Here is a 27261-nt window from a genome sequence, read left to right as displayed (position 1 = left end):
CTGCCATCACTCATGCTTTCTTTCTAAAAAAAATAAGTAAAACTAGGGGTACCTAGGTGGCTCAGTGGGTTGAGCGTCCGACTTTGGCTTAGGTCATGATCTGGCAGTCCATGAGTTCGAGCCCTGTGTTAGGCTCTGTGCTGAGCGCTCAGAGCCTGAAGCCTGCTTTGGATTCTGTGTCTCCCTCTCTCTCTGCCCCTCCCCCACTCATGCTCTGTCTCTCTGTCTCAAAAAAAATAAATGTTAAAAAAATTTTTTAAATAAAAAAAGTAAGTAAAACTTAAAAAATGATAAATAGGGGCACTTGGGTGGCTCAGTCGGTTAAATGTGCAACTTCAGCTCAGTTCATGATCTTGTGGGGTTCAGGGTTCAAGCCCTGCGTTGGGCTCACTGCTGTCAGCACAGAGCCTGCTTGGGATCCTGTCTCCCTCTCTCTCTGCCCCTCCCCAGCTCAAGCTTTCTCTCCGTCTCAAAAATAAATGAAAACATTTAAAAAAATTTTTAATAAATAAATAAAAAGCAAAACTAAAGTATGGGAAATAAGAAATAATATAATGAGACTCAGCAATTATCGATTTGTGGCCAATCTGGTTTTATCTATATATGCCCATGTCCAATTTCCTCGCTCTACTGTTTTGCTGCAAATTCAAGATTACATTATTTTGGTTGTAAATATATTAATATGTGCTTCTAAAAGATACTCTTTTTTAAAAACATATAACCAAAATATCATTATCCCAGCTAAAATATTTGACAAGATTTTTTAAAGTCATCAAATATTCTACCACTGTTCAAATCTCCAGTTGTCTTAAAAATGTTATAAATGTTTGTGTACAGTTTGTTTAAAAGCAGAAGCCACATAAAATCCACATGTTGTGATTGGTTGATATGTCTTTTAAGACAATTTTAACCAATATGTTGCCCCTCCATATCATCGCCTCCCAGCCCCCTCATTTGTCCTGCAGTTTCCTACAGTCTGGACTTTACTGATTATATCCCTGTGGTGTCATTTAAAGTGTTCCTCTGTCCTATAAATTGGAGTTGGATGTGGAAGCTTGATCAGATTCATAATTTTGGGCAAGACTATTTCACAGGTTTACTCCCATCGTGGGGCACATAACGTCTGGATGTCCCTCTTTTGATGTTAGCAGCCAAGGATGCTCAATGCCCTGATTCATCCCTTCATTCATTCATTCATTCATTCATTCCTGGGACATACCAATAAAAATTTTTTATTATAAGATAAAATCCACCTGCAGCAAACTACCTTAAAGCAAATTAATTATTATAAAACAAACACTCTCGTAACCACCATTCACATCAAGAAATGGATCTTTAGCCTCCCAGAAGTTTCCATGTGTCCTATCCCAGTGACAGCCTCTTTATTCCCTCCAAAAGTAGCCACTGCCCTTACTTTTTATAGTAAGGACCAAAAAAGGGCATAAGTAAACTTCCTTATGCTTCTTTATGGTTTTATCACCCAAACGTGCATCCCTAGTCCTATGGTTTAAATGGACTCATTTATTATATGTTTTTAAAGTCTCTTTTAATCTACAGCTTTGAAGATACATTTTTTTTTTTTTTTTGAGGTATTTGTTTTGTGTGAGACACTCAGTGGGCACTCAAGGAACTACAAAAAAAGGAGTACAGTCTGAAACTTTAGACTCTGGTCTGGGGAAGGGCCAGCCTTGGCTCAAGAATAGACGTCAACTAGGGGCCTCTGGGTGGCTCAGGCAGTTAAGTGTCTGACTTTGGCTCAGGTCAGGATCTCACAGTTCATGAGTCTGAGCCCCACGTCAGGCTCTGTGCTGACAGCTCAGAGCCTGGAGACTGCTTCGGATTCTGTCTCTCTCTCTCTCTGTCTCTGCGCTTCTCCTGCTCATGATCTGTCCCTCAAAAATAAATAAACGTTAAAAAAAATTTCTTTTTAAATAATGAAAAAAAAGAATAGAGGTCAGCTTAATGCCAAGCAGCAATGTGCAAAGGGTTGAACAGTTCCAGGAAAGCAGAGATCAAGCACATGGAATGTACTTTCCAATGTATCCTCCCACTTCTGCTGGTTAACACCCAGATCAAACAAACACCTGCTTCCCACCAAGAAGGAATAGCAGGGACCAGATTTACCCTCCCATTGTTCATTTTGTGCTCATTTTTTTTTTAAATGTTTATTTCTGAGACAGAGAGAGACAGATCATGTGGGGGGGAGGGGCAGAGAGAGAGGGAGACACAGAATCTGAAGCAGGCTCCAGGCTCCGAGGCTCCTAGGCTCCTAGGCTCCCAGCACAGAGCCCAACGCAGGGCTCAAACTCACAAACCGTGAGATCATGACCTGAGCCAAAGTTGGTCGCTTAACCGACTGAGCCATCCAAGCGCCCACCCCATCATTTGTTTGTTTTTCAAATGTGATGTTCCTTTCTCAGATACGTTGTAGAGAAAGCAGGGTTGAGGATCTCTCTCTATATATAGTATATATATATATATTACTATATATATATATATATATATATATATATATATATATACTATCCGCTTTTAGCGGAGCTTGAACTCACGAACCATGAGGTCATGACCTGAAACGAAACCAAGAGTCAAATGCTTAATTGACTGAACCACCCAGGCATCCCTCTTTTTTTTTTTTTTTTTTTTTTTTAATGCAAAGTCTCCACCCAACATGGGGCTTGAACTCAAGACCCTGAGATTAAGATTTGCGTGCTCTACCCTGTGTCAGGCTCTGTGCTGACAGCTCAGAGCCTGGAGCCTGCTTTAGATTCTGTCTCCCTCTCTCTCTGCCCCTCCCCCGCTTGCAGTCTGTCTCTCTCAAAATTAAATAAACATTAAAAAATAATTACAAAAAAAAAGATTTGCATGCTCTACTGACTGAGCCAACCAGGTGCCCCCTGGAGTCTTCCTCACCATCTCAATTGCTAGGATGTTTTCTTGCTAGTGCCATCACTTATGATGGGAATTTTGTGCAAGGAGGGAATACCTAGACTCATACTCCACTCTTCTGTGTTAGGCATCCGTAGAGGCCAAAACAGGGAGTTCAGCCTTAGTGCTCAATTTTAGATTTTTTTTTTGTGAATAATTATTAATTTAAAATTTTATTACAAAATATTTCAAGTATGAGTGAAGTTTGGAGAATGGTATATCAAATATCCTAGTATCCACTACTCAGGTTTTTCAAATCTTAAAATTTTTTTATATCTATTTCAGATCTATGTATTATATATATTATAATATCTATTATAAATATTATCTGTTATGTATAGAATAGATATGTATGTATATAAAATCTAGGTACAATAGATATTTACATATATAACAGATAATATATCTAAAATAGATAATGGATAATAGATAATATATTACCTGCATATAATCGTCTATACACATGTACACTAGATCAAACTTGTTGGTTATATTTTTATTTTTCATTATTTTTCTTTTTTTAATTGTTTATTTATTTTTGAGAGAAAGAGAGACAGAGACTGAGAGAGATAGAGTGCCAGTGGGGGAGGAGCAGAGAAACAGGAAGACACAGAATCTGAAGCAGGCTCCAGGCTCTGAGATGTCAGCACAGAGCCTGATGTGGCCTCAAACTCATGAGCCACAAGATCATGACCTGAGCCAAAGTTGGACGCTTAACTTACTGAGCCACCCAGGTGCCCCTATATTTTTATTTTTCAAATATTCTATAGCTTTACTTTTTTTTTTTTTGGCCCATTTGATTTATCAATTACTGAGGTAATTTTGTTAAAAGATCCCTTTGACAGTCGATTTACATTTTTTTCCATGTAATTTTACCTATTTTTACCCTGTTTTCTGAAACTATTATTAGGTGAGTACAAGTTTAGACTTTTTATATGTTCTTGGTGGTATACTTTTTGTCCTCATGATGTGACCTACTTTTTTCCTGATAAATCCTTTGGACTTGCATATTTTTACATCTTCAGTTTTAACCTTTTTTTAATCCAATGTGTCTCTGTTAAGCAGTTTATATTTGCATTTTTAAGAAACCGGTGCTCTATTAATCAATGGATTTCTTCCATTTATATTTATTGTGATTAATATTTGGATTTTTTTCCTCTTATCCTCTTTTGTGCTTTATATTTACCATGCTTTTCCTTGTTCCTTTTGTTGTATGTCATGCTTTCTTTTCTGTGATTAAAAAACTTTTTTGTCACTGCATTAGTTTTAGATGCACAACATAGTGACCTGATATATATATATATACTGTGAAATGTTCACCACAATAGGGTTAGTTAACATTCATTACCACACACAGTTATAAATGCTTTTTCTTGTGATGAGAACTTTTATGATGTACTCTCTTAGCAACCCTCAAATATACAATGCAGTATTATTAACTGTAGTCACCATGCTATACCTTACTTACCCAGGACTTATTTGTCTTATAACTGGAAGTTTATATCTTTTGATCACTTTCTTCCACTTTACTCAATGTTCCACCTCCCCTGACTCTGGTAACCACCAATTTGTTCTCTGTATCTATGAATTTGTTTTTATTGTTGGTTCAAGATGGATCATAGCCATTCTAACAAGCATAAGGTGACGTATCATTGTGTTTGGATTTTTTAAAAAAGTAATCTGTACACCCAACATGGGGCTTGAACCTACGACCCTGAGATCAAGAGTTGTATGCTCTACCGACTGAGCCAGCCAGGCATCACAAAGATTTTATTTTTAAGTAATCTCTACACCCAATGTGTATTTTTAAGTAATTTCTACACCCAACTTATAACCCTGATATCAAGAATTGCATGCTTCACCAACTGAGCCAGCCAGGCACCCCTATCGTTGTGGTTTTGATTTGCATTTCCCTAATGATTAGTGATGTTAAGCACATTTTCATGTTCCTGTTGGCCATTTGTATGCCTTCTTTTGAAAAGTATCTATTCAGGCCCCTTGGCCATTTTTAATTAGATCATTTTTTTGTGCTATTGAGTTTTGTGAATTCTTTATATATTTTGGATATTAACCCTTTATCAGATATATTGTTTGTAAATATTTTGTCCCATTCTGTATGTTGTCTTTTCATTTTTCTGACTTTTTTTTGGGGGGGGGGAGTGGGTTTTGTTTTTGTTTTTGTTTTCTTGCCATGCAGAAGCTTTTTAGTTTGACGTAGTCCCACTTGTCTATTTATTTTTGTTGTTGCTTATACTTTAGGTGTCATATCAAGAAAAGCCCAGTGCCAATACCCATGCAAAATAGTTTTTTCCCTATGTTTTCTTCTAGGAGTTATATGGTTTCGGGTCTTACATTTAAGTCTTTAATCCAATTCGAGTTAATTTTTTGTGAGTGGTATAAAATAGGTGTTTAGTTTCATTCTTTTTTTAAAGTTTATTTATTTATTTTTGAGAGAGAAAGAGAGAGAGAACATGCACACACACAGGGGAGGGGCAGACAGAGAGAGGGAGACAGAGAATCCCAAGCAGGTTCCCAGCTGTCCACACAGAGCCCGAAGTAGGGCTCAAACCCATGAACCGTGAGATCGTGACCTAAGCTGAAATCAAGAGTCAGATACTTAACTGACTGAGCCACCCAGGAGCCCCTCATTTCATTCTTTCACATGTGAATATCAGTTTTCCCAGCACTGTTTATTGGAGAGATTGTCTTGTCCAAAAACAATTTTTTTTTAATTGAAGGATAGTTGACACACAATGTTTCAGGTGTACCACATAGTAGCTTGACAAGTCTAGACATATATTCACCACAAGTGTAGCTCCCATCTGACACCATACAACACTATTACAGTACCATTGACTATGTTCCCCATGACTTATTCCATAACTAGAAGCCTGTATCTCCCACTTCCTGTCACCCATTTTGTCCATTCTCCCACCACCTCCCCCCCCGGGACACCATGTTTGTTCTCTATATTTAGGAGTCTGTGTCTCTTTTGTTGTTATTGCTTTTTGTTTGTTTTAGATTCCACATGTAAGTGAAATCATAGTGTCTCTGTCTGACATATTCTACTTAGCGTGATGTCCTCTGTGTCCATCCATGTTGTCACAAATGGCAAGATCTTATTCTTTTTTATGGCTGAGTAATATTCCACCGTCTACATATATATAACATCTTCTTTATCCATTCATGTATTGATGAGCATTTAGGTCGCTTCCATATAATGGCTATTGTAAATAATGCTGCAGTGAACTAAGGGGTGCACATATCTTTTTAAAGTAGTGTTTGCAGGGGTGCCTGTGTGGCTCAGTTAAATGTCTGACTTAGGCTCAGGTCATGAGCTCACGGTTCATGAGTTCAAGCCCTGCATCAGGCTCTGTGCTAACAGCTCAGAGCCTGGAGCCCGCTTCGGATTCCGTGTCTCCCTCTCTCTTTGCCCCTCCCCTGCTCACGCTCTGTCTCTCCCTCTCAAAAATAAATAAACATTAAATAAATAAATAAAATAGTGTTTTCATTTTTCAGTTTCTTCAGATAAATACCCAGAAATGGAGTTACTGGATCATGTGGTACTTCTATTTTTTTTTTTTTTATGATTTTTTCCCCAAGTTTTTATTTAATTCCAGTCAGTTAACATACAATGTAATATTAGTTTCAGGTGTAAAATTTAGTGATTCAACACTTGCATACAACACCCGGTGCTCATCACAAGTGCCCTCCTTAATCCTCATCTTCTATTTCACACAACCCTCCACCTCCTTCCCCCCTGGTAACCATCAGTTTGTTCCCTACAGTTAAGAGTCTGTTTCTCGATTTTCCTCTCTTTGTCACCCCACCTATGTTCCTTTGTTTTGTTACTTAAATTATGCATATGAGGGAAATCAGATGGTATTTGTCTTTCTCTGACTGACTTATTTCGCTTAGCGTAATACTCTAGCTCCATCCACATTGTTGCAAATGGCAAGATTTCATTCTTTTTAACGATTTTATTTTAAAAGTTTATTTATTTTGAGAGAGAGAGTGTGCAAACAGGAGCAGGAGAGGGGCAGAGAGAGAGAGAGAGAGAGAGAGAGAGAGAGAGAATCCCAAGCAGGCTCCACACAGCACAACATGGGGCTCAAACCTCCTGATCGTGAGATCATGACCTGAGCCAAATCAAGAGTCGAATGCTTAACCGACTGAGCCACCCAGGCACCCCTAAAATTTTTAAAGTTTGTTTATTTATTTTGAAAGAGAGACAGACAGACAGACAGAGAGGGAGAGACAGAGAATCCCAAGTAGGTTCCACACTGTCAGCGCAGAGCCCGATGTGGGGCTTGAACTCGTGAACCATGAGACCATGACCTGAGATGAAGTCGGAGGCTTAACCAACTGCCACCCAGGTGCCCCTAAAGATTTTATTTTTAAGTAATGTCTACACCCACATGGGGCTTGAACTCACAACCCTGAGATCCAGAGTCACATATTCTACCGACTGAGCCATACAGGTGCCCCTGTTTTTAGTTTTCTGAGGAACCTCCCTACTGTTTTCCACCGTGACTGCACCCACTTACACTCCCACCAACAATGCATGAGCGTTCCCTTTTCTCCACATCCTTGCCAACACTTGTTATTTCTTATCTTTTTGATACTAGCCATTCTGAGGTGTAAGGGGATGCCTCACTGTGGTTTTGATTTGCATTTCCCTGATGATTAGTGATGTTAAGTATCTTTTCATGTGTCTGTTGGCCACATGTATGGAAGAGACTGTCTTTTCTTCACTGACTATTCTTGGCTCCCTTGTCAAATATTAGTTGGCCATATATTCATGGGCTTATTTCTGGGCTCTCAGTTCTGTTCCATTGGTTATGTGTCTGTCTTTATGCTGGTACCTTACTCTTTTGATTTTGTAGTTTTGTAACGTAGCTTGAAATCAGAAGGTGTGATGCCTCCCACTTTATTCGTCTTTCTCAGGACTACCTTAGTTAGTCAGGGTCTTTTCTGGTTCTGTATAACTTTTAAGATTGTTTTTTCTACTTCTGTAAAAAATGTCATTGGATTCTTGATAGGGATTGCTTTCAATCTACAGATGGCTTTGGGTAGTATGGTACATTTTCATGTACCTATTGGCTAGTGCATGTCTTTTTTGGAAAAATGTCTATTTAGATGCTCTGCCCATTTTTTTTTGAGGGGGGGGCACAAGTGAGCAAGGAGCAGACACAGAATCCCAGGGGGGAAAGAGAGACAGAGAGAGAGAGAGAAAGAGAAGCAGGCCTCACCCAAAGCGGGGCTCACCCAAAGCGGAGCTCACCCAAAGCAGGGCTTGAGCTCACCTGATGTGGGATTCGAACTCACGAGTCGAGAGATCATGACCTGAGCCAAAGTCAGATGCTTAATGACTGAGCCATCCAGGCACCCTGCCCATTTTTAAAGTGGATTGTCCTTTCTTCCCCCCTATTGAATTGTATGAGTTCTTTATATATTTCAGATATTAACCCTTTACCAGATATATGATTTAAGAAAAAAATTTTTTTTACATTTTATTTATTTTTGAGAGAGAGAGAGAGCACAAGTGGGGGAGAGGCAGAGAGAGGGAAACACAGAATCTGAAGCAGGCTCCAGGCTCTGAACTGTCAGCACAGAGCCCGATGTGGGGCTCGAACTCACAAACCATGAGGTCATGACCTGAGCCACCCAGGCACCCCTACCAATATGTGATTTGCAATCATTTTCTCCCTTTCCATAAATTGCCTTTTCATTTTATTGATGGTTTCCTTTGCTGTATAACCTCCCATGTTTAACAAGCAAAACAACTGGACAGGATATATGAAACAATGATGTTTGAACATTGGCCATCAGGCAGTGTAGGACGGCAAAGCGAAAACAGCTCACCTGAAAACAGCCAGGTGAGCTGTGTGTCCCCCCCCCCCCCCATGTTGCCTGCAGGGCTTCCGGGCTTCAGAGGGGAGGAACCAAGCTGAGCCCAGCAGTCTCCTTGAGCTGAGGAGGCCGATTGGGGAATCCACGGAGGCCAAGGCAACTGGTTTGTAGAACAGAGCATAGAATCCAAGAGAGAGCTCTGGAATGTTCAGAGGGCACTCCGTGACAGATCAGCATATGTGTGTGAGGAAACTCTCTGAGGCAGGAAAAGAACCACCTGAAAGTAGCAAAGTGAATCTCCAGAGCTCACACAGCAGTGGAAAAAGTGCCTGTTCCCTCCAGCCGAGGTGGAAAAACCTCATCATGCATGGGGCATGAGGTAAATTATGCTGAAGGCTTGTGCCTCAGTACTGGGGGAAATTATCCCTGGTCTAGAAGCTGTTTAGGTCCCACCTAATAAAGCTTAAAAAGTAAGACTTAGTGGATCAAACTTTCTAAGTAAATGAGTTGCATCCTGGAGCAAACCTCAAGAGTATTTACTGAAATACAAAAATATCCAGGGGTGCCTGGGTGGCCCAGTTGGTTAAGCATTCGACTTTGGCTCAGGTCATGATCTCATGGTTTGTGAGTTTGAGCCCCACATCAGGCTCTGTGCTGACAGTTCAGAGCCTGGAGCCTGCTTCAGATTCTGTGTTTCCCTCTCTCTGCCTCTCCCCCACTTGTGCGCTCTCTCTCTCTCAAAAATAAATAAACATTAAATTTTTTTTTTTAAATCCCAAACCCAACAAAGTAAAACTCACACTATTTGGCATCCAATAAAAAATTAGTGTATAGAAAGAAGCAGAAAAACAGTGAAAAGAAAAAGCAACTGAAACTGGTCCAGAAATCATTCAGATAATAAAATTCATAGGCAAGTACATTAAAATAGTTATTATAACTATTCCATATGCTTAAGAAATTAGAAGGAAAATTGAACATGAAAGATTTTGTAAAGACCCAGATTGAATTTCTAGAGATGTATACTAGAATGAAAAATACATCCAATGGGATTAATACCACCTGCAAAAGGTAAGATTAATGAACTTGAATACACAGCAGCAGAAACTATGCAAAACAGGGGTGCCTGGCTGGCTCAGTTGGTAGAGCATGTGACTCTTCATCTCAGGGTTGTAAGTTTGAGCCCCATGTTGGGTGTAAGGATTACCTAAAAATAAAATCTTAAACACACACACACACACAAAACACAGTGAGAAAAAAAGACTGGGGGAAAAATGAACAAAGCATCAGTGAGCTATGGAAAACTCAAGTGGCCTCATAAACAGGCTAATTGGAGTCTCTGGGAAAAAAGAGAAGGCAGAAAAAATATTTGAGAAAATAATGGCTGAAATTTTCCCAAACCTGATGAAAACTATAAATTCACAGATACAAACCCCAAGCACAAGAAACATGAAAACAAAACAAAAACTATGGCAGGTCACATTATAATCAAATAGCTCTAAAAACAGTGATAAAGAGAAAATCTTAAATGTGGCCAGAAGAGTAACAGACATTACATACAGGGAAACAAAGACACGGATAAGTGTAGATTTCCCAACAGAAACAATGCAAGCTAGAGGAGAGGAGAGGGACATTTTTATAGGACTGGGGATAAGACTGTCCACCTAGAATCCTAACTCAATACTTGGATCAGACTTGATCTTCAGTGATTTCCTGTGTGAAGGTCCAATTCCCCTGGACATTGACTCTGAGACAGAGAGGATCACGCAGGAGGTTGATAGGGAGGGACTCTGGGGATCAACATCTGTGGAGTAAAGAAAGCAGGGCTGGGCGGAGCTTCAGTGCAGCCTCAATAAAGCTTAGGGTGACCCTCTCAGCAGTTTTGAAAGTGGATGTCCCTTCAGAGCTGTCTTGAGTTGGGGTGAGGGGGCCAGGCCTTTGTCCTCACAGGTTGATCATCAATCAGATATCGGTTGCCCCAGAAAGGGTTCATGATCTTGAGTTGAGGCAGCTCCCTTGGCCAGGGGCAGTTTCCAGAAAAAAGAGTCAGCTTAGAGTGCTCAGACTACAGCATCCCAGGCAGGCGGAGGAATGAGTACCTAGATTCTGAAGGGGGATTTGGATGGCTTGTGACATTATCCACTATATTTTCAAAAACTAAGTGGAGAAAATCCAGTCTTCTTAGCATAGTGCACAGTGCCCTTCATGATCTTGTACAGGCCCACCCCCAGCTCACCTCATGCCCTCTTCTCAGCCTGGGAGCCTCTCCCACCCTCTGCCCTGGACCCACTTACCTGTTGGAAAATAACTAATCCTTCAAATTACAGTTGAACGCACCTCTTCCAAGAAGCCTCCTCTGAATGGCCTTGTTGACTCAATGGTCCTTCCATCGTGGTTAGGAGCATGGACTCTGAAGCCAGGGTTTGAATACCAGCTCTGCTGTATTCAAGGTGACTCTGTAACCTAAGGCAAATTACTCAACCTATCTGTATCTCAGTTTCCTCATCTATAAAATGGGTATAACATTAGTACTGCTATGTCACTGGGTTATTATGAGGATTATACGAGTTAATATGTGTAAGTTAGAACAATGTCTGGTAGGAGTAGATAGTTGCTGCTATTATTATTGTTGTTGTTAGTGAAGGCACTCAGTATGCATTTGTTGAAGGCACAAAGGATGGAAGGAAGGACCTGAGAGAGACAAAGTGCAAAGTATGTTCAGGGAATGCTGAGCAATCAAATTTGTCAGAAGGGTGGTAATAATCTCTATACGGTATTATTACCCATGTTGGGAAGACTATTTAATGTCATGGTAAAGAGTGTGCATCCAATTTGTAAGCAATAAGAAATTTGCTTGACAGAATTTGTCAACAGATGGGAGAGAGGGCCAAAGACAGAGAGGGACAGGTTGAGCCAGGAGGTAAGGCCTATGTGTGGAGTGGTGAGTTCTAGGCAAGGGACGTGTGAGAAGAAATGGCGGACGGGAACTGTGGGAGGATGGATACAGGTGAGGGGAGCGGAGTTTAGAAGCAGGTAATATGAACACATGGAAGATGCGGTGCGGAAATCAGTTGAGGCTGATAGGGACAGGCAAGGAGTGACTGGGAGGGGAAAAGATAAGGGGTGATGGAGACAGGTGAGTTTTATGGGGACAAGTAAGGAGTGATGGGGCACTGCAGGGGTGGGGGCGGGGTGGCGGTCAAATAAATGGCAATAACCAGTGAGGAGAACCGAAGAGCTGAAGCGGGACCATCCGAAGGAGAGCTCTAAGGCTGCCGGCGTGGCGAGAAGAGCGGAGTGGAATGTGATGTCAGAGAGAGGGCGGTGATGTAAGAGCCGGGCGGTGGGGTGGTGATGTCAGGGCTGGTGCTGATGCTGGCGGCGCAGTGCATTGTGGGCAGCTCCCCGCTCCGCCGCTGCCTCCGCCGTCGCCCGAGGAGGATCGGGGCCGGGCCGGGCCGGGCGGGGATGATCCCGGGCGGGAGGCCGCCACCGCCGCCGCCGCCGCCGGAGGGAGCGGGCCGCCCCGCGCCGCACTGAGCCGCCCCCGCCCCCGCCCCGCCCCGGCCCCGGGGGATGCGCCGCCCCGAGCCGCTGCCTCCGCCGCCGCAGCCGCAGCCGCAGCGGGCACAGAGCAGGTGAGGCGGGGCGGGGCCGGCGGCGGGCCGGCGGGGTCGGGGCGGGGGCTCTCCTGCGGGCTCCGCGGGCCTCGGGTCCGGCTCGCCTCCCAGCGCAGCCTTCCCCAGCTCCCCCTCCCCGCGCCGTGTCCGCCCGAGCCGGGACGCCCGCCGCTGGCCTACACAGCCTGGGCCGCATCCCGAGGCCTGGAACGGCTCCCTGCCCCCCAGCATACGCGCCTGCCTTCGCCAGCCGGCCCCCCAGAGCCTCTGCCCCTCGCTTCTCACCCCTGTCCCCGTCCCCGCGGCTTCACTCGGCTGTCACCCTGACAAGCCCTTCCCAGCTGCCTCCATTACCTCTCCCCCTTGTCCTCAGTCCCTGCGTGCCTCCCTGCCTGCCGCTAGCTGCCTTCCCAACCTCCTTACCCCTTCGGCGGTGCCCAGAAGCCTCTCCCAGGGTCCTGCCGCTTCCTCACCAGTCATTAGGATCGCTCACCTGCCTCTGTCTTACCCAACCCCCTCCTCCGATCCTGTCATCCCCCCCAACCCTTCCCTTTTTCTCTGCCTTCTTCCACACCTCTTTTCACCTGTATCCACCACCCCTCACTGGGCTCCTTCACCTCTCCTTACCTGCGCTCCCAGATCCCCACATACACCTGGCTCACACCTTGCGTAGTTACACATCAACACCTCTACTCACACACCATGATGAGCTCCCTCTCTCTCCCACCCTCCCTGGATGTCTCTCCTTCCCTGTCTCCCAACCCCACACCCACACCCACACACACAGTTGGCCTCACACTGTCTGACAGATAGCCATAAAAACCTCTTCCACAAGCCCTCTCACATGACACACCCATGCCTCCACACACCCAAAAGGTCCTGAGGGGGCAGTAATGGGGCAGCCAAGTTCCTCGTGGCCTGTTGTCCAACCTAGTCTGACTTGAACGTAGTCCTTTGAGGCAGAGTGAGGATGGTGGACTGGGAGAGGCAGGGAAACCTCATTTATCCTCTGGTCTCCATTCTCCCTTTTCCCATCTCACCTGTTCCTTCTAGGCTGCCCATCTATAAACTGGGAGCTGCACCCAAAATTTTCTCATCAACCTATAGAATCCACCATTACAGGATGGAAGACCCACCGGAGGTCACCAGTTCAATCGCTCCAGGCTCCCTCCCTACTGGTTCAATTGCTTCTTCAGTCTTGTCCTCAACCTGTCTTTACCTTTATTTCAGAAACCCCCATCCCCTCCCTCTCCCTTTGTCCTGCCATTGCCCTCACTGCCCTCTGAATTCCTGATGCCCCACATGCCACTTTGGCAAAAGGTGGGCAGAGGCCTATTTGACATCCCCACAGCTCTGATACTCTGAAGTTGGGTGGACTGGAGGAAAGAGTCAGCTGAGTCACTTGAACAAGATAGGAAAAGAGTGACAGTGTCACTCCTCTTTTCTACATGTCCCTCACGGTACACACCATGACCTGTTGAAGGTTGTTTCTGTGCCTTTACTATCCCACACTGCCCCCTGTAGCAGGATGGCTAGACACAGGAGCCTTGGGAAGTATCCTGTCCCAAGGAAAGATTGGTTTATGGAGTTTCTGCCCCATCCATAGATACCTTAGGCATTTTCTTCCTCTCCACCTCCCTTCCACCCCACCCTGTCCCCAGCTGGAGTAACTGCCTTCAGTCTGTGACTCTCCAGGATCATTGTGAGGGTAGAGCAATGTGCTTATACAAAGTGTATATAAGTGGGGGGGGGGGGGGAGAAGAAAAGATCCTGACTCCAATCCTGTACTGGGTTGCCAGAAATCTCAAAAAGTGGCCCCCTGCCTATACACATGCACATCAAAGACAGACACAAAAACACATAAGCACATGCAGACAGAGGTACAGTCACAGACACAAAGACACACACACAGACACATAAACACACAGAAAGACACACAAAGACATATACGTGTTCACAGAGGGACACATGCACAGATTCACGTGCAGACACGTATGCGTGCACACGCTTACATTTCCCGAGATAACACTGGCTGGCTTTCCCAGCCCTCGCTCACAGTTGGGATGCTCTCCTTGATATTCAACTTCTACCTTTGCCAATGCAACCAGAGCTGTCTTCCTTCTTGTTGTTCCTGAGCAGACACAGAAAGGTGTGGTCAGAGCTCTCTCATCACATGCCTACCCAGACCTGCTGCTCCCTGTCATTCCTCCTGCCTCCTGTTAGACCCATCCCACTCCCTGTGGTCCCCAAGCCCCCCCCCCTTCCCCAATTCAGCCTGTCTCTCTCCCTTGGAGTAGCTGCAGGGCTGCAGTCCCTCTAAAATCCATGTCATGAGTCCATCACCTTATGTTCACCCCACAGCTCACATCCTTGCTTTGGAACCATTAGCTGTCAGTGGGTTGGACTCTCCCCTGAGAAAGGTGTCTTTCTCACAGCTGCATCCTCCTCACTGGCATTAGCATCATCCTCAAGGGGCTTTCGTGTATCTCATTTTCTTGATTATCCCATGCCCTGGTTGATTAGCAGGTCTCCATCACTCTGGTGTGTGTCTCCCATGGGTCACCCCTTGGTCAGCATTTCTCCCCTTTCAGACGCACAGCTCCATGGGCATTTGGTGGCACAGGGAAAGTGTGGGTGCCGGGGTCTCAGATCAAGTCACTCAGACTGGTCCTTCTCAGCCTAGGTGTCCCCTACACAAGCATGGGTCCTAGACTAGTATGCACCCCCTCCCCCCACGTCCGCCCCCCACCCTCGGGGTCAGCAAGTTTCCTCCACATTAGTTAGCATATCTCTCTTTGGGAAACGCTTTCCCCATAGCCTGTTCACATGGCATTTTTCTCTCCTTTTTTCAACATGTGTGTTCTGCTGCTGTTTTTCACATCTCCAGTTTGTAGTTTGTATCTCCCTTCCTGTGGATAGTATTTCTGTCTTCTCCTCTGACCTCCACCTGGGTGTTTACACAATGCTTCCCCCAGTAACCCCTGGAGCATCTGCCCACTGGGCCGAGGAAAGATGCCGGCCAGGAGAATGGAGCTGCCCTCCTCCATATCTGCAAGGTGGTCCTGGTCCGTAGCCTGCCCCACTCACAGTCCCTCCCCACTCCCCCAGGTAGATGGCCCCCCCAGGGCAGGCCCTGCGGACACCCCTCCCTCCGGCTGGCGGATGCAGTGCCTAGCGGCCGCTCTTAAGGACGAAACCAACATGAGTGGGGGAGGGGAGCAGGCCGACATACTGCCGGCCAACTACGTGGTCAAGGATCGCTGGAAGGTGGTGAGTGAGTGACCCGACGGGGCCAAGGGAGGGGTAGGGAGAGGAGGGGAGGAGAGGACCTGGAGACGTGTTAAAACAGTTGCCCCCAACTCTTCTACCCTAAGAGGGAGGTGCCCCTGAGCTCATTTGCATACTGCTTGCAGTCACTATTTTGGCGTACACTGGTGGACAATCGCTTTCTCCCAGAGCCCTCTCTCACCCCCTTCCCCGCTAGGTCACGTTGCTCCGGCCCAGCCTGGAACAACTCTTGGCTGGACGTCGGAGCAGGAGCTGCAGAGCTTAGTGGGGGAGGCGGGCGGGGTGGGGGAGGGGGCTCTTTCGTTGCCGGACCTTGGAGAAGGGCAGTGAGTGAGCATGTGTCCCTCCGCTTCCGCAGAGGACAGAGAGGCCTGGCTTCAGGGAAAGAGGCCCTGCGGGCTGCTCCCACCGCAGCCGCACTCCATCTTCTCCTTCCACCCTCCTCCCCTCACTGGTTCCTGCGGCAGGTGCAACACGCCGAGACTCCATCTCCCAGCGTGCCTTGCTCCTCCAGCCCAGGACTTCAGGCTGTTCGGCCTGCTGGGAGTTGTAGTCCGAGCCTCCTCCGGGTTTGGGCCTGGATGGGAGGGGGACACGTGAGGGGCTTGGGGAAAAGCAGTGTCTGGGGAGCGGGACCTACTGTAAATCAATCCCTGTCCTACCCACCCCCCTCTTTCTTTCCGTCGCTTGAGATTGCGCTGGGGTCCTCTTATTGTGGGGGCAGGATGGTGTAGGGTGGATTGCGGGGCGATGGTGTGTGATCTTGTGGGTCTGCGTGGCAGAGTGGGGAGCCTGGAGGAAGGGAGGGAGAACAGACAGGCCTACACTGAGCCTCTATGTGGGGGTGTGTGGGAGTGGAAGGAGGAGGCTCAGCTCACCTGAGCTGTCAGGCTGAGAGGAGAGTGGGGCCTGCCTGGGTGCTGGCCGGTTTCCATGGCAACAACCACGCTTCGGGCAGATCCCCTAGAGTCCCAGGGATAGGAGCAAAGGTGGCAGCGTTGTCATTGTCTCAGAAGTCTCTGGGACTGGGGAGGGCCAGGAGAGCTGAGGGAAGGCCTGCTTGGTCCCAGAGGAAGGCTTCCTGAGAGGGAGAGTGACAGGACCGAAACTGGGGGAGGAGGAGCCAGGGCAGTAATCAAGGGAATGAAGGTCTGGCCAACTGAGGAGTATTTCTCCAAGAACCCTCCGGTCCCCTAACATGAGAGCCTAGTTTCTGACAGATTGGAGGCAGAAGGACATTTGCACTGAAGAGGTGAGAAAAAGATGGTGTTCACACCATACTGAGTTTGGATTAGAACTTTGTTGTACTTTTTGAGGGAGGGGATGGGAGATGAGTGGGGAGAGAAATGGCAAGAGGGAGTTGGGGGGGAGGGGCAAGCCCACAATCTTTGCCAGGCTGACCTCTCCAGGTCAGCTGCCAGGCTGACTCCCGAAGAACTAGAGAGGGTGGGGTGCCAGATGGCTCCCCTCAGCCATCTCCCTGTGAGGGGTGGGACGTGGGCATGAGGTAGAGCTCAGGAACCAAGAACAAGCTCCCTGAAGAGAAAAATGAGCTGGCTAGGGGAAATTGAGGGTCAGTGGCACTAGGTGGAGTATTTGCAAATAATAACGTTTCACTCTTCTTGAGGGGTGCTTCTCAGAATCAGAATAGCAAATAATAATAATAATAATAATAATAAATGATAAAAGCAGCATTTGTTTTGAGCCCCCACTGTTGCCAGACACGGTGCATTATCTCAACAAACGATGGAGTAGATATTGTTATTACCCCCTTTTCACAGGTGTGGAAACGGGGGTAGGGATTAGCTAACCTGCCAAGTTCTTAAGACTGGGTGGAACCAGGTCTGTCTGACTGCTGGGTCAGCAGCCACTAAGCCATACTGCTTCGAAAGAATTAGCCCACCCAAGAATCAGGAGCACGGAGATGAAGGAGTCTTTCAGACCCGTTCTAGAACAACTCTTTCATTTTACAGAGGAGGAAAAGTGGAGGCACAGAATTTAAGAAACTCACTCCAGGTGACCTAGAGCTAGGCCAAGAAACCAGGTTTCCTTTTTCCTAAGTAAATGTTGGTCCTACTGTGTCATATTGGCCCTCCAGTTTAGGGAGTTCCTTTGACAGGGGAGGGGATCATGAAAACAACTAGGAGAGGAGGAATAGGGTCTGGCAAAGGGAGATTAAGAAAATATTTCTGTTAGCAGGCTTGGGCAGGGCTACATTATGACTTTCATGGGCCCTGGGCCCTTTTGCCTTCATGGACCCCTTTCTCTATAATAAAGTAGTAAAAATCATATTTTATGACTGCACTGGTATACAGAGGAATGAATTAATATTATATGCTACAATTTTTTGACCTTCTGATTTGAAATATTGAAATGTTTTTATGGCTCCCTGTAAGTATTATGGGCCACTGTGCCTGCTGTGCCCGATGGTTAAGTGGGCCCAGACTGTAGGGCCTGGGGAGGAGGGGTGTTAGGTGAATGGGTGGGTGCAGATACCCAGCTTGCCTCCCTGGGAGGTTCTGTAATGGGGTGGGGGGCAAGGAAGGGACCAAGGGAGGAGAAGAAATAGCCTCTTTGGAAATGAAGACGGTAGAGAAATACTATTGGCCACCCTTGGAAATTGGGGAGCAGGTACCAGAAATGTCTTGGCTGCCCCGAGCCCTCCTTACCACCTCCAGTGAGGATTTTGGAGTCTGGCAGATCTGGGCTTGAATCCCAGCACTCACACTTTTAATCCCTGTGCTGTCAACAGTTTCCTATGATATCGCGGTTAAGAGCGTGGGTTCTGCATCAGATTGCCTGGGTTCAAATGAAACCTGGCTTTGCTACTTACTAGCAGTGTGACCTGGGGCAGAGTACTTAACTCTCTGTGCCTTAGTTTTCCCTCTGTGCAAAATGGTGACTCTTATGACCTTCCCCACGTGTTGTCAGGAACCTCAGGGGATGAGCTGAGATGATCTCTGTGGGTCGGGAGCACAAAGCCTGAGATGTGATTATTGTTCCCTCCCCTCCCCGTCTTCCATGTTCACGTACAGCAAACCATAAAGGATTCTAGAAGATACTATCATCTCCCCTGATTTTAAAGTTCCCCAGGGGAAGACATGACGCTGCTTTCCTTGAGTCTGTATCTGTCCCCTCCTTATTCTGAAATTCTTCGATGAGTCTGACTTTCATCTCAAGTAGAGAGAGATTCTGGTTTCAGACTGTTCTTCCCCCTTTCCCTTTTCCTGCGTCCTTTCTGAGCACGAGAGCCTTCAAGATGCAGCCAGACTTCCACTTCTTTTCTGAATCTTCCCTTCTTCCTTCTCTCTCTTCCTAGAGTTGTTTCAACTGTAACCTGCTGGGAACTCCCAGTCCTTGGCTCAGCCCTGCGCCCATCCCCCACTCCGTCCCCTTGCTTCAGCCACCATTAAACATTTAATGGGGTCTGAGTGCTGAATAAATGCTAAGGGGAGGGCTTGGAGATGCTAGAGGCTCAGAGTCCGTTTACAGGCTGGCTGGTCAGAGCAGCCTCCGCCCAATCACTAGCAAGCCCAGCTGTGCTGGTGAGTTAACAAGCCAACCGGAGGCAAGTGAGGGTTCTGGAAGGTGCTCAGCGAGGGCGGGCCACCCATGAGGTGAGCTGTACATCTTTTTTAAACCAAACAGGTCCCGACTTAGAAGTCTGCACCTTCTCCTTGTCCTTTATCATTGCCAGTAGCACACTCCAGGGACCCCGGGGCCTCTGACTTGAAGTGATTTTAATCCCTTCCCATAGCTCAGCTTTGCTCATCCACCCTTGCGAACTCTTCCTCCAACACAATTCTCCCCTCTGCCTTTTCTCACTGCCTGCCCAGGGATGCTGGAGGAGGAGGGCCTAGAGGGTCAGGTCTGTACTGCCCCGTCCCCTGGGGGGATAGACAAGACTCTCCAAACCTCCATGGCACCATGGTCCCACAGTACCCCCTACCCTCAGGGGAGGCTCACCCTGATTTGAGGCATTTGACCAGGGGTCTAGGGAGTGCTGTGAGCTTCAGCAGCAGGATGGGCATTGAATACCCTTTGCTGAGTCCTCTCCCCCAAATACTTCTCCCTCGCATTACTCTCTCCCTCTAATGACACCTGTCAGGACATTGCCAACCCCAGGAAGGGCCAGCTTCCCTGGAGGATCCACCCTGAAGCTGGGAGGTTCTGGAAATTAGTTTTCCTTCTGGATGGTGGTTGTTCAATCTAGTTTGGGGGATGGGGAGAGTGTAATATTTCTTGTCCTTCCAGAAAAAAAAAAAGATTTATGGTGGCCCATGATGTCTTCAGAATCCTACACAGGCTCGTCTCCATGTCTACATGGGGTCAGAGGTCACATACCCTCGCCCACCTCCCAGCCTGACACCTAGCCCTGTGTGTGCATGCACATGCACACATGGGCTGAGCTGTCTCTGGCACTAGGAGGGGAAGTGGGGACACAGGTGGGTGGGGCAAGGAAGGCAGACATAGGGTACCCCCCTTCAAAACTAGCCCTACCCCCACCAACGAAGGGTATGACCCAGCAGCGTGTGGGATGAGGAGCTGCTCAGCCTGATCCCTGGGTTTCCTATCCCCCTCTTCCATCTCTGTAGCTGAAAAAGATCGGGGGCGGGGGCTTTGGTGAGATCTACGAGGCCATGGACCTGCTGACCAGGGAGAATGTGGCCCTCAAGGTGGAGTCAGCCCAGCAGCCCAAGCAGGTCCTCAAGATGGAGGTGGCTGTGCTCAAAAAGCTGCAAGGTGCGGGCCCTGGGCAGGAGGATGGGAGGGAGGAGGTGGAGCCAGGGGCTAAGGGAGAGCTGATGGGGATGGTGAGATAGAACCAGAGTCTAAGGGCAGTGATGGGGAGAGGGGCATGGGGAGGTGGTGGCAGAAGTGGTCATGGGACCAGGAATCAAGAGGGCACCAGAGACACCTTGGGATCGGAAGTGAGGAAGAAGGAGTGGGAGTTGGGAGACCCCTGTCTGTGCCCCCACAGGGAAAAGCCACGTGTGCAGGTTCATTGGCTGTGGCCGGAATGAGAAATTTAATTATGTGGTGATGCAGCTCCAGGTGAGTCCCTGTGGGATCCTCCCTCCACTTACCCCCCAAAGCTTGGGTTGTGACCCCTGGGGTCGAGGAGTGGGCACAAGCCTTTGGGGACGAGGCTGGGCAGAGTGTCACGGTGGTGCCGGTTGGCATGACAGCTGAGCCTGGACCTCCCCCCTCTCCCCACCCTCAGGGCCGGAATCTGGCCGACCTGCGCCGCAGCCAGCCGCGAGGCACCTTCACGCTGAGCACCACGCTGCGGCTGGGCAAGCAGATCCTGGAGTCCATTGAGGCCATCCACTCGGTGGGCTTCCTGCACCGTGACATCAAGCCGGTGAGGGCTGCCCCACCTGCCCCCTCTTCCAAAGCACACCCCCTCCCCCACCCTCTCCCTCTGTGGGTCCCATGGTTTCTCCTCCAGAACAGTGGTTTGGGCAGGAGCAGCCTCTCCTACCTGTCCCTTCCTCCTGCTTTCCATCCCAAGCCCCTTCTCCTCGCCTGCCAGGTGAACACACCCCTGCCTGCCCCTTGACCATGTCTCTCCTCTGTTCTTGTCTTCTCCCTTACCCATGCCCTGATTAGTCCTTGAACCTCAAAAGGTGCAGGGGTTGGGAAAGTACAGAGGAATTGATCAAAAGGGGTGGAGGGATGGGGCTCCCAGGTGGCTCCCTCAGTTTAGTGTCCCACTTCGGCTCAGGTCATGATCTCACGGTCCATGGGTTCAAGCCCTGCGTTAGGCTCTGTGCTGACAGCTCAGAGTCTGGAGCCTGCTTCTGATTCTGTGTCTCCCTCTCTCTTTGCCCCTCCCTTGCTCATGCTCTGTCTCTCCCTGTCTCTCAAGAATGAATAAACATTAAAAATTTTTTCTTTTTAAAAAAGGAATGGAGGGGCTGGGCTTGGTAAGAAATTCCAAGTAGCTGACTTTGTGGCATCTTGGATCCCGGTGTTGTAAGAACCTCCAATTTAATAAGGGGTAAAAACTGAGGCCCAGAAAGACTGGTTGAATGACTCAAGGTCAGACAGCAAGAACAATGCAGGTCTCCTGCTGCCTTACAGCAGGACAGTGACCCTAAGCCACACTGCTCTGCTGGGGAGTTCTAAGGATTGGAACCCCCAGCTGGGTTGTCACTTTGCTTTGTGATCTTGGAGAAGCCCCATAAGCTCTTTGGCTTTCAGTATCCTCATCTGTAAAATGAGGGTGCTCCCACCTGCCCCTCAGATGGGATGCCATGGCCTATGGCGCATGTTGATGTTTTCTCTTTATGTTTATTTTTGAGAGAGACAGAGAGAGCACGGGGGAGGGGGAGGGGAGGCAGAGAGAGAGAAGGGGACAGAGGATCTGATGCAGGCTCTGTGCTGACAGCAGAGAGCCCAAAGAAGGACTTGAACTCTGTGAACTGTGAGATCATGACCCGAGCTTAAGTCAGACGCTTAACCCACTGAGCTACCCAGGCTCCCCAAAGCTTACTCTTAAACACGTTTCTTGGCACTCCTTGAGGTGGGCCAAGTGGGGTTGAAGCCCCACGGTCACAGCCACTGTCTTTCCCAGTCAAACTTTGCCATGGGCAGGCTGCCCTCCACCTACAGAAAGTGCTACATGTTGGACTTCGGGCTGGCCCGGCAGTACACCAACACCACGGGGGATGTTCGGCCTGTGAGTATCGCTGTTCGTGGGAAACCCTGGCCCCCTCACCCGGCCCCTGACCTTCACCAATTTTTCCTGCAGCTGCCTAAGCAAGCCCGGCCCGTGTTCAATATGAGTGTCACCCAGCTCAGTCTACGCTTGGCCCATCTCCTGGCTCCCTGGGCTCTTGGTGGATGCCACATCCACACCTTGTGATCTGGCTGCCTACCTTGGTCAGAGATGGATACAGGGGCAGGGAGCAAGGTCAGGAGGCAGGTGTAGGACTGGGGTTGGTGTGTCAGGCTTGCCCCTGACCAGGCCAGCATGGGGGTTTGTGGAGAGGGAAAGCAGTCAGGGTTAAAGTAGGCAGTTAGGCTCAGTTAGCAGGGCTGAGATGTGGCCCAAATCAGGGGCAGCGGGTGAGTGTCCTGCTGTGTTCTCCCTTCTACAGCCTCGGAATGTGGCCGGGTTTCGAGGGACTGTTCGTTATGCCTCAGTCAATGCCCACAAGAACCGGGTGAGTGGCAGAGCTGTGGGCCTGAGGATGCGGGGGCAGCAGGGCCCAGGTCAGGGGCAGAGGAAGGGGAAGAGGGTCGGGTGGGCAGCTGTTGAGGTGGGGAGAAGTATGGGGCAGGGGCCGGAAGCTGCCACGCCAGAGGCCATGAGTGGAACAAGATTTTGCGGCCATTTCTCCATGACTTTACCTTCTTCCTTGTTTTTCGGGATTCCCTCCTCTCTGCTCCCACCATCAATCTGTGTGGATACAAGTTTTGAGACTCATACTCGATGTGTGTTGGAGGGTCAGGGATAGAGGCAGGGTTTGGCTGTCAGGCCTCCCTGAAGGGTCCCCTCCTTGTGAAGGATCAGCCCATGCTCCCAGGAAGGACCTGAAAGGTGTGGGTGACTCCCCTGTCGTCCCCCCCCCCCCCCCCAGGAGATGGGCCGCCACGATGACCTGTGGTCCCTTTTCTACATGCTGGTAGAGTTTGCAGTGGGGCAGCTGCCCTGGAGAAAGATCAAGGACAAGGTGAGCCCTGTGCAGGTGGGGCTGAGGAGGTGGAGGGGGCGTGGGGTCGCTGGGGCTCCATTACCCTGTGCCCTGTTGCCTCCAGGAGCAGGTAGGGATGATCAAGGAGAAGTATGAGCACCGGATGCTGCTGAAGCACATGCCCTCCGAGTTCCACCTCTTTCTGGACCACATTGCCAGCCTCGACTACTTCACCAAGCCCGATTACCAGGTGGGAGCCTGCCACCTGGTCCCTGCACCCCCAGACGTCTCTCTGGGGGTGACCATCCCCAGCAGCACCCATACTGCTGAGGCCCCACTCCCCTGTTGGCTTAGCCTCGTGTATCTCCCCCCGCCCGGTCTTCCAACTGCATGAAACCGTTTTGTGCTCCTGTGAACAGTCTTCATGGCTAAGATTTCTTAACAGCTTACTCTGTTCTCAGTGCCTTTCATGCATTAACTCATTTAAGCTTCAAAACGAGCCTTCGGTGATAATGCGTGTTCCTTATGTTACTATTCTAACACTTAACGGTTAATGAAGCCAAGTGCTTTCGAGTACTTTTCACCGAAACTCTGCATTGTCCCCATTTCATAGATGAGGAAACGAAAGCCCAATAGCAAGGCTGCGAGCAGGGCTGAGCTCAGGCACATCTTCTGACTCCAAGTCCAGTGCTTTTTCCAAGGTGCCACCACCACACCCCTAGGGGACCCACTGACCCCGACAGGAGAATGAGGATACATCAGCAGTGTTCTGCCCAGGACCCACTATGTGCCAGGCACAAGTCTGCACACCACAGGGAGCATAGCATCGGGCACACAGTGGGCCCTCAGTGAAGTGGGTCCTGCCAGCAGAGAGAACCTGCCCTGTATTCTGGAGAGAGTTAAGTCAGAAGTGGAATGGTCCGGGGTGCCTGGGTGGCTCAGTCGGTTAAGCATTCAACTTTGGCTCAGGTCATGATTTCACGGTTCATGGGTTCGCGCCCCGCATCAGGCTCTGTGCTGACAGCTCAGAGCCTGGAGCCTGCTTCGGATTCTGTGTCTCCGTCTCTTTCTGTCTCTCCCCTGCTTGCACTCTGTCTCTCCCTCTCTCTCTCAAGAATAAATAAACATTAAAACAATTTTTTTGAAGAAAGTGGAATGGTCTGGGGGCCTCTGATGTTCTACAGGTGCCCACCGCCTCCAGAGCCTAGAGCCAAGAGGTTGTGGACAGAGATGCCTCACTTGGGCAATAGAAGGCCCTGCCCCCCTCCCCTCGCCCAATCCTCAGCCTCCTGGGGTTCCCCAGACCAGACAGCTGCGAGTGAGCGAGCACACGGTGTGCGCCCCGTGCTGGCTGCTGAGGAATGTCGAGCTGCAGATCAGGAAATGTGTGGGTGGGGGAATCAGGGAAGGCTTGTTGAGCAGAGAGGATTGGTGGTAAAGGCGGTGTGGGCGGAGGAAGCAACCTGTGCAGAGGCATGACCCCAGGTGGTGGTTTTGGGAAATGACCGGTGCTTCCAGGCTGCGGAGGCTTCCCCCCCCATCCCTACCCCCGCCCCCCCCCCCCAGATGGTGGAAATGGCAGAGCAGGCTGGGGATGGTGAGCAAGGGACAGATCTCAGAGGGCTTGTGTCCAGCCAGCGGGGCTCAAACCAAGATAGTAATTTGCATACTGATTTGCATATCATGTGCATGTTTTCATTTAAAATCAATGTGCCCTTCTCCTTCCAGTGCCCCTTCTCGGCCTATCCCTGTCCTGGAAGGCCCCTCTCTTCCCTCTGCAATCCCGGCAACTGTCCTTTCCTCCTGGCTAGCCCCAGGGTCACCTCTCTGTCCTCCCGCCACCCCCACCCCTGCAGTTGATCATGTCGGTGTTTGAGAACAGCATGAAGGAACGGGGCATCGCTGAGAATGAGGCCTTTGACTGGGAAAAGGCGGGCACCGATGCCCTCCTGTCCACAAGCACCTCCACTCCACCCCAGCAGAACACGCGGCAGACGGCAGCCATGTTCGGGTGAGTCTTGGGAGGGATGACGGCCCAGTGGGGGGCCAGGTGACCTCTGCCTAGTGCTGTCACCCAAAAAGCCAGTCCTCTCCTCCTCTTCTCACCTGGACACATCTGGCTGTCTTTCCCATCCAAGGTGCTCAACAGTGGGGTTCTCAAACCCCAGGCGGTCCTGCCCCATCTCCACCTTCAATCTGGGGACAGGGTGCACATCTTCACTTGGAGTTTTTGACTTTACGGGGGAGTGGGGAGCCCTGAGTGAAAATACCTGAGGCCCACCGTCTGTTTCTGTTGCTCACATGCATCCATTTAGTGAACGTGTCTCGAGCCCCAGCACTGGGGCCTGTGGGGGCTCAGAGAAGAAAGTTGCAGCCCCCGCCCTCAGAGTGCTCTTGGCTGGGTCTGGGTTATTTGTAACGGATGGGTCAGCGATTCCAGAACCCTGTGGCAAGCACAAAGACAGAGGCACCTGGGGAGGGGCCAGAGTGAGGAGGGACACCCCACCCTGCCGCGGGGGCAGCCAGGGAGAGACAAGGGTAGGGGCTCCAGGAGAGAGACCCATACTGTAAAGATACCGCTCAAGGAGTTCCAAATGACTCCTCTTTACACCCATTCCTGGTCTAAATGAGGTCAGCCAGTGAACTGCGATGGAAATCTGGCTGGGCCTGGAAAGCAATGGGCCTCTTAAATTAACAGGATGAGGTGGTGCCATGCCCGTCCCGGGCAGTCACATCTCCTTGCAGCCCTTTGCTGGACTAAGGACAGTCTAGTTGCAGGCTTTGTGAGCCAGGGATGGGGATGGGCCTAGGGACATCTCCACCCCTGCCGAGGCCTCTACTGTGCCTACTCCCATGGGTGGCAGTGATCTCCAGGGCCTGTGCTGGGAGGAGAGAGAACCTCTGCCAGCCTTGCCCATGGCCCCTCCTGGCCTCTCCAGGGTGGTCAACGTGACGCCAGTGCCCGGGGACCTGCTCCGGGAGAACACCGAGGACGTGCTGCAGGGCGAGCACCTGAGTGACCAGGAGAACGCACCCCCAATCTTGCCTGGGCGGCCCCCTGAGGGGCTGGGTCCCAGCCCCCACCTTGCCCCCCACCCCGGGGGTCCTGAGGCTGAAGTCTGGGAGGAGACGGATGTCAACCGGAACAAACTCCGGATCAACATCGGCAAAGTAACTGCAGCCAGAGAGAAGGACGTGGGTGGCCTTTCCCCGCTCCCACCCTGGTTCCCAACCCATGGCCCCCCTCCCGCTCCTCCTGTGTGCCCTCTCCCCAGCCATGTGCCCACCTGCCCTGTCTCCGTGGCCTTGCCCCATGTCAGGATCACCAGCGTCGACCTCCCTCAATCTCCTTCACCCTGGGAAAACCACTTGACCCACAGCCGCCCTGTCAGCCCCAGTTCATGGCACTCCCCTCTCCTGCAGACCCCTTGTGTGGTGGAAGAGGAGCAGAGCCGAGGTGTGGGGGTCCCCAGCTCCCCGGTGCGTGCCCCTCCAGACTCACCGACAACCCCAGTCCGTTCTCTTCGCTACCGGAGGGTCAACAGCCCTGAGTCTGAGAGGCTTTCCACAGCGGATGGGCGGGTGGAACTGCATGAGAGGAGGTAGGTCTGGGGCTAGGGGGACGGCCAAGGGCCTTCTGGCCCCCTCAGCCTTCACGTGGCTGGTCTGTAGGAAAGATTAGATGCAAGGTTGGGGGGCCCCAGGAGTGCTGAGAGGGTTATACTAGGGCCTGGGGTCAGACTTGGTTGGTTGGAGGGGGGCAGATACAGAGGCCCCAGCTCATGCCACAAAGGGATGTAGGGTGGAGGCATGCCATACGAGTCGGAAGCTGGGTCCCTTGGCCCAGGAGGAGGCTGAGGGGTGAGGTGGTAGGTGGGTGTGCTTCCAGAACCTCTCCCTAGAGACTAATTACAGGTGCCTCAGAGCAGCTG

At 49.5% G+C, this 27261-nt stretch overlaps 1 protein-coding gene and 1 long non-coding RNA gene across 9 annotated transcripts in view; one reads left to right on the top strand and one right to left on the bottom strand.

The window, feature by feature from the left end:
* Positions 1-9670: 9670 nt before the first annotated feature.
* On the bottom strand, positions 9671-15035 carry LOC128315631 (uncharacterized). Its single transcript, XR_008298597.1, has 3 exons — positions 14411-15035; positions 11116-11241; positions 9671-10582 (listed from the first exon to the last, which is right to left on the bottom strand). It is a non-coding gene; the product is annotated as an uncharacterized LOC128315631 (long non-coding RNA).
* TTBK1 (tau tubulin kinase 1) overlaps positions 12316-27261 on the top strand; it is a 40299-nt gene continuing 25353 nt past the window's right edge. For 6 of the 8 annotated variants that reach the window (XR_008298594.1, XR_008298596.1, XR_008298595.1 and 3 more), the window contains exons 1-12: positions 12316-12416; positions 15507-15668; positions 20282-20429; positions 20668-20741; positions 20911-21051; positions 22267-22371; positions 22793-22858; positions 23276-23368; positions 23454-23579; positions 25186-25340; positions 26269-26524; positions 26753-26931. Coding sequence is in view for 5 of the 8 variants with exons in the window: in XM_053222773.1 (XP_053078748.1) it covers positions 15561-15668; positions 20282-20429; positions 20668-20741; positions 20911-21051; positions 22267-22371; positions 22793-22858; positions 23276-23368; positions 23454-23579; positions 25186-25340; positions 26269-26524; positions 26753-26931 (1451 nt within the window). In the remaining 3 variants the exon portion in view is untranslated. The remainder of the gene's footprint in view (positions 12417-15506; positions 15669-20281; positions 20430-20667; positions 20742-20910; positions 21052-22266; positions 22372-22792; positions 22859-23275; positions 23369-23453; positions 23580-25185; positions 25341-26268; positions 26525-26752; positions 26932-27261) is intronic. The other 2 variants (XM_053222774.1, XM_027057700.2) reach the window with 1 other exon arrangement.

This window comes from Acinonyx jubatus, chromosome B2, assembly GCF_027475565.1.
Source record: "Acinonyx jubatus isolate Ajub_Pintada_27869175 chromosome B2, VMU_Ajub_asm_v1.0, whole genome shotgun sequence".
Lineage (NCBI taxonomy): Eukaryota > Metazoa > Chordata > Mammalia > Carnivora > Felidae > Acinonyx > Acinonyx jubatus.
The sequence above is the reverse complement of the archived record's forward strand: the minus strand, read 5'-3'. Positions and strand labels throughout refer to the sequence as shown.